We start from the raw sequence: 9,742 nt of genomic DNA, 5'->3' as shown, positions 1-9,742 counted from the left end.
AGCTTGACAGTCAGGAGCAATTGTGGTGCCAATCCAGTCTCCAGAAGCTAGTTTATAAGAAGTTATCATTGAGCTCAAGGCCAGATACTCCAGAATTAAGGTAATTTATTGTTGTATTGCTATCGTGCTTTTAATAGTTTCTATGAAGAGATAAATGTGTCAAAGCCAAGACAAATTAGTGTTTATCATTTGTCTTTGGATAGGGTTGTATTGAGTAATATTTTCCTAATATCTGGCACATGGCAAACACCTACAAAAGGAATGCAAGATATCACATACATTGATGGCACTCAGGGGTTTCTATTTTCATTGAGTCTGGTTGAAGCAATAATCTAGACCAGTGTTTCCCAAACTTGACAATTTTAAGCATGAGGACTTCAACTCCCAGAATTCCACAGCCAGCAACGCTGGCTGTGGAATTCTGGGAGTTGAAGTCCTCATGCCTTAAAATTGTCAAGTTTGGGAAACACTGATCTAGACAAGCCAGTTTTCAACCTAACAATCCAGGCCCAAAACCTAAAAAGCTCCAGGAAAACTGGCAATCAGTTGGGTAAAGTTGGCAGATATTTTGTAAGTTGCATGAAGAGTTTTTATTTCTACAGGCTGTTTCCATAGAGGTCAGATTTTTACAGGTTAGGGTTGCGAGGCTTATGCCTAACTCTCCTCCTTTATTCAGGCTTGGGACCTGCAACAGTGGCTGCTGAGCTACTCAATCCAAATCCGCCAAAGCACGGAAAGCCCCAGACCCAATCGCGAGGATATTAGCTACAAACCCTCTTTCAATAAGGGGGGGGGGGAAACGTCATTCCATAAGCGCCACCTCCTGACGGCCTCGATTAGAAGAAACCCCGCCCCAAACCTGAAGCTGCTAATTCACGCGGCTGCCTGATCGCCCATCCCGCGAGACTTGGCGCTGTAATACCGGCGGAAGTGGGAGCCTAGTCCTTTTTCCGGTGAAGCGAGACGCCAAGATGAGGTAGGTGTAGGTCTGTTCGGAGGCCTTAAATGCTATCCGCCGCCATCCTTGCTGTTGGGGATTCAGTTGAATGGCATTGAATAGAGGTCGCGGATGGTGAGCCTGTGGGGTAGGCCTGGGACAGAATGGCACGTCGTTCTTCTAGATGCCCATCTTAACCGTCGATCTTGCGGATTAAGGGGTTTAGCAGCATGCCGCGATTCTTTCCACCGAGCTACCTTGAAGCGGGCTGCTCCGGTATGTGATCAATTCAGCAGCCGAAGAGCAGCTTTAAGGCCGTCCCTTCTCCTTTGCAATGGAGTCGGATCCGAGTGGATTCTGTATTAAAGTTGCATAGCTTGCCTTGGACGACATTGTTCTTCTCGATCGCGAATTTCAGAGGAGTGATTTTTCTTCGTTAGTTATTCCTAGTCCCGGATATATAATAGCATAATTTGTATTCATGTCACTACCTTTTTTTCAATAAGAATGAACATGGAAGAGCCATATCAAGGGAAGCTCCTGTGTAAATAGCATATTGGGTGGGTGGGATTGCTTCTCTTTGAACTCCAGAAACACACTGACAACGAAGCTGAAAGTCTATATGGGTTTAAATTGGGATGTTGTGTTTTTCCACAGCAGCAAAGTCTCCCGTGATACACTGTACGAAGCTGTGAAGGAAGTCCTTCAGGGGAGTCAGGCAAAGCCCCGCAAGTAAGAACTTCAGAAAAGACCTATCCAGTAAAGTTAATTTGAGTAAACTAAACACCAGAGTTTGCTATAGTTGCAGTGTGCACGTGACTGCCTTTTTGTATAACAATAGTGAGACTACCATTAAGGCAATTCCTCTGCAATTGGAAGGAAAAAGGAGCTGAGTCTGACCATGAATTGGAGTGTTTGGGTGACTTATATGAATGAAGACCGATTTGCAGGAGCTGAGATCAGCAAGGCCACTGTGAAATCCTGAATCTTTTGGAAAAACAGTAGATAGGACTTAGACTTGTGTTTCGCTTCACGGTGCTTTACAGCCCTCTCTAAGTCCTCATTTTACCAACCTTGGAGGGATGGAAGGCTGAGTCAACCTTGGCTGGCAGCCAGCAGTCAGCAGAATTAGCCTGCAATACTAACACAGTTCTAACCACTGGGCCATCAGGCCTCTTGGAGATCTTAATTCTCCAAGAGGCTCATTGTCAGCTCATATTGGAAAGTTCTCTGTAACAATATTGAACAGTAGTTCAATTACATCTCTCTTGGATAGTATTAAAATCGGTTGCAGCTGTAAATTATTGTAAACATTACAGATATCCCACTTGATTTTCCTATAGGAGAACAAAATAGTCTCCACTGAACAGAAAGCTGGTTTTTTTATTAGTTTTTAGTGAAATGTTTTTATAAGCTTGCATGATGAAAACGGGTTGTTTGGAGCAATTAAGTGAGTAATTAAATGTTAAGAGCCAATTTTGTCTAGTGGCCAAGATATCAGGCTAGAAATCAAGAGACTTGAGTTCTAGTCTCATCTTAGGCATGAAACACCAGCTGGGTGACTTGGCCAGTCATTCTCTTTCAGCTGTACCCATCTCACAGGGTTGTTGTGGGGCATATAGGAGGAGGAAGGAGTAGTGGGTATGTTGAGCTACTTATAAAAAAAAGTGAGATATAAATAAATTCATAGAGGGGTAATTTACTCAGTACTGATATGTTTGTGCTAAATGCTTTCCTTTAGAAAGTAAAGTTCATCTTAAATTATCATTTCATGTATTCACTGGCCTCTAGATGTTTTGGATTGAAGTCCAATTAACTACAGTTATAAGCATGTAATCTGTGTAGAGGCTATAATTTAAAACTTCTGAAGATCATCTGATTGCTTTCTCCTACTGTATTCAGGTGTCCTCAGTTTTTACCCAAATACTCATTATGTTTTCTTTATATAGGTTCCTGGAGACTGTGGAGTTGCAGATCAGTCTGAAAAACTATGACCCTCAAAAGGACAAGCGTTTTTCTGGCACTGTCAGGTTTGGCATCCTTCTTGTACCACCCAGCCTTCTGCTTGCACCCTTCTCCCTGTTAGAAGTCTTCTAATTTGGTTTACATTTGTACAGCCTATTGGCTTGTAAAATCTGTGGTAGCTGGGTGCAATGCTGAATTGCCAGGGTAGTTCAGTTCACCTCACTGTATGCTGTGGGTGTGGCTGGACGGACCCCTACCCTGGGTCTTAAAACATGAGGGGAGGCATGGTGAGGCTCTTTTGCTAATCCTGCCGATCATTTTTAAGAAGCCAGAGGTAGATCCTGGTGCAGAGACGTGCTAGCTGTCTGGTAAGATTTGTCAGCACCAGTTTTGAATGTTCTTTTGCCATTTTGTATAACTTTGTTGATAAGAAGTGGCTATTGTGATGATCTTTTTGCTCTCCCAGGCTCAAGTCTGCTCCGAGACCTAAATTCTCTGTCTGTGTCTTGGGGGATCAGCAGCATTGTGATGAAGCCAAAGCCGTTGACATCCCACACATGGATATAGAGGCCCTTAAAAAACTGAATAAGAACAAAAAGCTAGTGAAGAAACTAGGTAAGCAAAATAAAAAAGAATATCCAAGATTTTAACATCCGATAAAATCTAATCTTTCTTTTCCATACCATATTAGATTCACTTTAGTTTAACATTCTTGTGGCTTAATAGTGAAAAACAATCTGGTACGTTCATTGCCACCTACCCCTTCCCAAAAAATTGCAAATGAAGAATGTAAAGCAGAGGCATATAACCTGAGTCCTTGGGACTGAACAATTAAGGGATGGAGCCATAGATCTCCATATTATGGTGATGTAGCAAAAGGGGAAGCATATTAAAATTGTGGTTTTGCAGTCCTGATCTCAAAGAACTTTGTACTTTAATAATTGTGCTGCTAATTGCTTTCCAATTATGTTATGCTGAAAGGAGTTTTCCTAAAAATATATGTTACTAATTCAAGCAGTCTTAGCACCTGGTCCTTATTTTAGTACCCTCAGTAAGTAGTCTGATACTGGCCTTTAAGGAAGCTATTTAAAACCAAATTATACTAGAAAATATTTTCCTGATATGGACAGCCTAATCTATTAATGCATTAAATTGTTTTATTTGAATTTATGTTGGTAGGCTAAACAAATGTTTAAATTGTTTTGTTAATTTTAAGCCCTTAAGAGATGCTTGATTGTTTTGGGATATGAACCCAATAAATACTAATTGCGCTCACACAAGCCTAGATTGTTGCGTTCTATATTGTTAACATGAATACCTGTTTGAGATGAGTCTTGAGTGTTTTCAATATTGTGCGTTTTTATTTTATATAGCCAAGAAATATGATGCTTTCCTGGCCTCTGAATCCCTGATCAAGCAAATTCCTCGAATCCTGGGGCCAGGACTGAACAAGGCTGGCAAATTTCCTTCTCTTCTCACTCACAATGAGAACATGGTGGGCAAAGTAGATGAAGTGAAATCCACAATCAAGTTTCAAATGAAAAAGGTATTTTTAAACTCCTTAAATTTGGCGGTATATATTTTTATTTGGAAAAATTAATTTCTAGTATTCTCTAAAGAAGCAAGCCCTTGCTGAAAAGGGAAAGAATATTTACACAAATATCTAGAGAAAGAGTCACTTTGCACTGAATGGGCCCCATATAAATTTAATGAATAAAATAAAAATAAATTATATCTACTGAATTGGGTTTTCTCTTCAGTGTCAGTGAAGTAGGAAGAATGTAAAAGCACATAAAGTTGATTTATCTCTTCTAATTTGCACAGTGGTAACCATATTTTGTATTAGAAGAAAAGTACTGTATTCTTCATTACAAAAATATTTACATGATTCCTGAGGGCTTCAGCTATTTGCATCTATCCAGTTTTGTAGCAAATTGTACATCCTAGCTGTACCAACTTGAGAGATTGATTTCCTTAAATAGGGACACCAGGTAAATACCAGGCCATCCTAATGTATTGTTTCTGAGTTAGACAAGACTTTATTATCCAATGTTGAAACCGAGCTGCAATTGGTCAATTTTACAAAGATCATATTAATGACCATTTAAGGATGGCTTATCAGATTACATTCTTCTGTTCCTCTTCCGCTGCTTGTTCTGATGATTTCTATTCCTAGTCCATTTTAATAAATTTGAGTGTTTTCTTGTGTCCTTCCAGGTGCTGTGTCTTGCTGTGGCAGTTGGTCATGTGAAGATGACAGAGGATGAGTTAGTGTACAACATTCATTTGGCAGTCAACTTCCTTGTATCTCTGCTGAAGAAAAATTGGCAAAATGTGCGTGCCTTGTACATCAAGAGCACCATGGGGAAACCCCAGCGCCTGTATTGATGACATACAGATACATATATTTCAGCTAACAATACAGTTTTTTAGCTAACTTACTAGCCTATGAGTTTTGATTTCTATAAAATCATATTGCATAGAATCACTGAATATTCAATTCCTCTTAACCTGAGAAACATTCAGTGGGTGTAGCATCATATTCAATCAAAGTGATAAATTAGACTTCAGAAAATCCTGGCATTTCGTGAACTGATATTCAGTATGAAAGCAGGTAGTCCTTGACTTAGTGGCCATTCAGAGTTACAACAGCACTGAAAAAGTTTAAACTATTGTAGCACCCCTGTAGTCACATGATCAAAATTCAGATGCCTGGCAACTGGCAGGTATTTAGGACAGTTGCAGTGTCCCAGGATTGTGTGATCGTTTTTGCGACCTGACGAGCAAACTCAATGGGGAAGCCCAATTCACTTAAACAACTGTGTTGCTAATTTAATTGCAGTGATTCACTTAACTGTGGCAAGAAAGGTAAAATGGGGCAAAGCTCTACTGTCTTGCTTAGCAGTGGGAATTTTTGATTCGATTGTGGTTGTAAATCTATCTGTATTTTGCTTTCCTCTTAAGGAATGTGCCTTCATATGTCCAAACTAGAAATTGTGAATTTGTGTCGTCCGTGAGCAGAAAAACAACCTAGATTAGAGCAAGTGTAGCTCCCTTATTGGAACAGTATACTAAAGAATATCTGATTTATTAGCATTTTGTTAGCAGAGATTCACTCTGAGCTCAACTCATCCTAAAGTAGTGTGGGGAAAACAGGAGGAGAAAGGTGTGTTGAATATGTTCATTGCCTTATTTGTAAAAATAAGGCAAGATACAAATAAGTACCAGAACATGGGTTGTGTAAACCAAAATCCTGGCAGAATGTGAGGGTGAGCAATGTCCCCAAATCTGAAATACTAGTATATGGGGTTGTTTTATTGTAGCCGTCTATCTTGTGGGGAATAGGCAATTTTTTGATAGTGAAAGTCAGTACTTAACAATTTTGGAAGGGACAAAATGAACAGGTTGGAAAGTAGGTAGAAGTATACATTGCATGGAGGAAGAGTTAATTCTTATTAATATTTCACCGCTTCTCATCTCAAAATGATTAAAAACTGATCTTGGCAATAAATCACAGAAAATGGGTTTGGGAGATTCATATAGTCCAGTCTTCAAGTTGCCTACCTTTTGTTTAGCATGATACAAAAAGCAATTCACCACAGATGGTGCAAAGCATGGTTGAAAAAAAAATAAATAAATCCTGGCTTCTATGAGGTGTGAGCATAAATTGAATCAGGCCTGAAATACAATTTTTCAAGATTGATTTCCAGAGGTAGTTTTATAAAGCACATGCTGATTTACTAAATTATGACCATTAGTATTTTTTCTATTATAGCTTGAGATGATGTTTCAGGACCATTTTGCTTTTGCTGTCGCTTTGGTTCTGTCTACTCCAGTAAGCAGTTTGCTGGAAAAGGAGATAAACTTTATCTTGATGTTTACATAGCAGGAATAGGGGGAAAAAAATTCAGGACATTGGCATCAGTTTGCCATGTTAGAGCATTCTTTGACTTAGAAACTTTGCACATAAAGAATATGCAAATATCTGAAAAATGAGTGTATTGTTTACCACATTATACACAACAGTTTCCTATATGCGGAAATTGTATTGCAGATCCACTGAAATGCACCAGACTACAATTTTTTATATCTTATTGAATGTAATTGGCTATAGTACAGGGGTCCCCAACCCCCGGTCCGTGGACCAGTATCAGACCCTGGCATGCCAGCAACCGGTCCACACACAGCCCCATCCGCGAGATGCAGGCAGCACACAAAACAACGCACCCTCTGGTCTGCGGAAAAACCTCTCTCCGTGGAATCGGTCCCTGGTGCCCAAAAGGTTGGGGACCTCTGCTATAGTAGATTGTCTCCTTATTAAGAGGAAAAGAATCCTGCCTTTTTAGGTGGGTGAAGTTGGGGAGTACAAGACCTTCTGAGTATGAAACAGCTCTGTTGCGTTCAAACCAAAACATCTCTGGGTCTTCTGAGCTAGTTGTACTTGAGCCATTTCAAATTTGTTTTGAATATTTCGGTTTTGCAAGCAGTTAAATGTCCTAAGAAGGAAATGGTATGTTTTCAGTGTATCTCCTAGATATTGTAAGTAATTTTGGGGAGTAACCATAGTAAAAGTCTGGTTCCAAGTTTCCTAAACACCTGGTAAGTCTCATGTCCATATTATGATTATGGAGCTATTGGTACTTGAGAATGATGGTCTGGATTGCTTGCTTTTACAAGGCAAGGCCTACTAATTCTAGCAATCACCCAGTCAAAACTTTAGTTTCTGCATGTCTCTTGAGATTTTGAGTTGTTACAAGATGGGTCTCTACCGTATTCACAGTTCTTACATCAAAAACAAATATCTCTCAAATCTTTTTTAGAAATGGAAGTGACATTTACAAATAGAATCATTAAAAAGAAACATTCCAAAAAAACACTGAATCATCTTATATACAAAGAAAACTTTATAAGGGAAACAGTCTTCAGAATTCAGTTGTGTCATTTTAACTTGAAGACCTTGTAAAACTGCAAATCATACCACTAAGGCACAGGATGTACTGAGAAATTAACAAGTTATAAGTGCTACTTTTACTTTGCATCTGCTATATTATTCTGTTAGTTGTAAAGAGCTACACTTTAATTTGCAGAATCTAATTTAGTGACAGCAGATGGCAACATCTAGCTGATCTTGGCTGATACAAAAGAAACAAGTTCAAATCAGGTTAGAAGTTGGATGAGAAGCCACAAGGAAGCTCCCCAATATAGGCTAGATTGGGGAGCTGAAGGAATACTCTGAATGAGGGGGAGGGACATTGGCAAAAGATGGTAAGAAAATTACATACATAGGCTGACAAAGTCGAGTAAAGCTTGAGCCTGATATTTCATAACTTAGCAAAAATTAGTTAATTTGAAAGTTCCCTTATTTTGTGATAACAGAATAAACTGGCTTATATCCCTTGAAAATCGATTGACGCTGCAGCTCCTGAGTATTCGGGTCCCCTGGTTTTTATTTCCAAAGCCCATGGCAAGAGTTCATTTCAAAATCATGATAAGATATATAATTTTCCTGCAATCATCTGGTCCACAGGTATCTCAGAAAAAAAAAGAGAAAGGAAAATCAGTTGTGAAAGAGAAAGGAGGGAGAGCAAACACTGGAAAGGTACACTGGTGTTTGTTTAAACCTTTGCGAATCCTTTTGGATTTTCAACATTTTTGGATAAATGTGACTTAAGATGTGGTCTATTCTCCATACAAGTCCTAAAACTAGATAAAGAGAGCCAGCTTTGAATCATTTCCCTCAATAATTAACTGAATGAACATGGTATGTTTTTAAACTCATTGGTTTAAATTTGCTCTTGCCTACCTAGTTTCCCCACAGCTGATTCCTGAGGAAATGCTTGAGAGAAAAAAGTACATTTATTTATTTACATTCATAAAAGTATATTCGTCACATTTATATGGCTGCTCATCTCAAAAAAAAGTGATTTTGGGTGGAATTCGACAAAACATTTAAAAATTCATAAAAAATATGAAGATTAAAAGTTTTTTAAAAACATATAAACAAAACCACACAAGAGATTAAAAACGATCAACCACAGTGGAGCCCTCAAAGACTATCCCTGAGACCCCAGGCCTCAAGGGACTTCCAAAATGATAGAAGGAATGGAGCTAACCTAACTTTGCTTGAAGAATCTAGGCTTGGCCCTGGCAAAAAAGCATGAGATAAACTTTTTTTTGCACTGTCTGTGCACAGTTGCAAAGTCCTAAAGTCCCAGTAGATTTTTATGAGCATTTCAAGTGTGATAAATTTAAATCAAACTATATGGTTACAAAGAACTGCAAAAAAAAAAAATTCCAATTGTTATCCTCATGGTGCACCAGAGGACATAATGGGGTTGTATAATGGGGTTCATGTCACAATGTGGTTATCAATACATACTGTTCAAGGTTCATACTGCACTTCCAATCCAAACACAAAGTGCTAAGCTTCATTACTGTGATAGAAATGGCAGCAGCGTGAGTAAATTTCAGGATTCTGTAAGAAAGGTAGACAAGTCATCCCAATCTGCTTGGGAGGATTCTGCAAGGCTTTCTCACCTGAAGAGCCTAAAAAAAAATGTTAAGTGTGTGACATCTGGGAACCAGCGAAGGTCCTTGTGCCCAGATATCACTGCAGCTTAAGTCTGATTAAAAGTAGCAAAGCTGCTTTAGGGAAGATTGAAATAGTACAGGGAACTTTGTTGAAAGCAATAGATGCTTTGTGGCTATAGCTCAGTGCCAATGAAATGAGGTCAGGAAGTGGGCATTTGGTATTTTGTTCCTGATGTCAACATATCATAAATTTCCTTTTTGTTGGAAGCGCCTGTGGATTGTCACAAGAAGAGAGGAAAGCTGCCTATC

General features: G+C 39.0%; 1 protein-coding gene across 1 annotated transcript; it reads left to right on the top strand.

Annotated features, from left to right (window-relative positions):
- The first annotated feature begins 890 nt into the window (after nt 1–890).
- Nucleotides 891–5,340, top strand: RPL10A (ribosomal protein L10a). Its single transcript, XM_039323278.1, has 6 exons — nt 891–976; nt 1,595–1,669; nt 2,887–2,967; nt 3,369–3,517; nt 4,276–4,448; nt 5,120–5,340. The coding sequence occupies exons 1-6, from the start codon at nt 972–974 to the stop codon at nt 5,288–5,290; spliced, it is 654 nt and encodes a 217-aa protein (XP_039179212.1). The 5' UTR covers nt 891–971; the 3' UTR covers nt 5,291–5,340.
- Nucleotides 5,341–9,742: the final 4,402 nt, after the last annotated feature.

This window comes from Crotalus tigris, unplaced genomic scaffold, assembly GCF_016545835.1.
Source record: "Crotalus tigris isolate CLP2741 ecotype Arizona unplaced genomic scaffold, ASM1654583v1 scf7180000024167.7108832, whole genome shotgun sequence".
NCBI lineage: Eukaryota > Metazoa > Chordata > Lepidosauria > Squamata > Viperidae > Crotalus > Crotalus tigris.
Note: the sequence above shows the minus strand (reverse complement) of the source record. Positions and strands in the feature narration are given on the sequence as shown.

What these genes read in the sequence shown, in the direction of transcription:
- RPL10A (XM_039323278.1), top strand. An exon ending in AGTCAGGCAAAGCCCCGCAA is followed by an intron (nt 1,670 to 2,886) that starts GTAAGAACTTCA and finishes TTCTTTATATAG; the next exon opens with GTTCCTGGAGACTGTGGAGT. An exon ending in TCAAGTTTCAAATGAAAAAG is followed by an intron (nt 4,449 to 5,119) that starts GTATTTTTAAAC and finishes GTGTCCTTCCAG; the next exon opens with GTGCTGTGTCTTGCTGTGGC.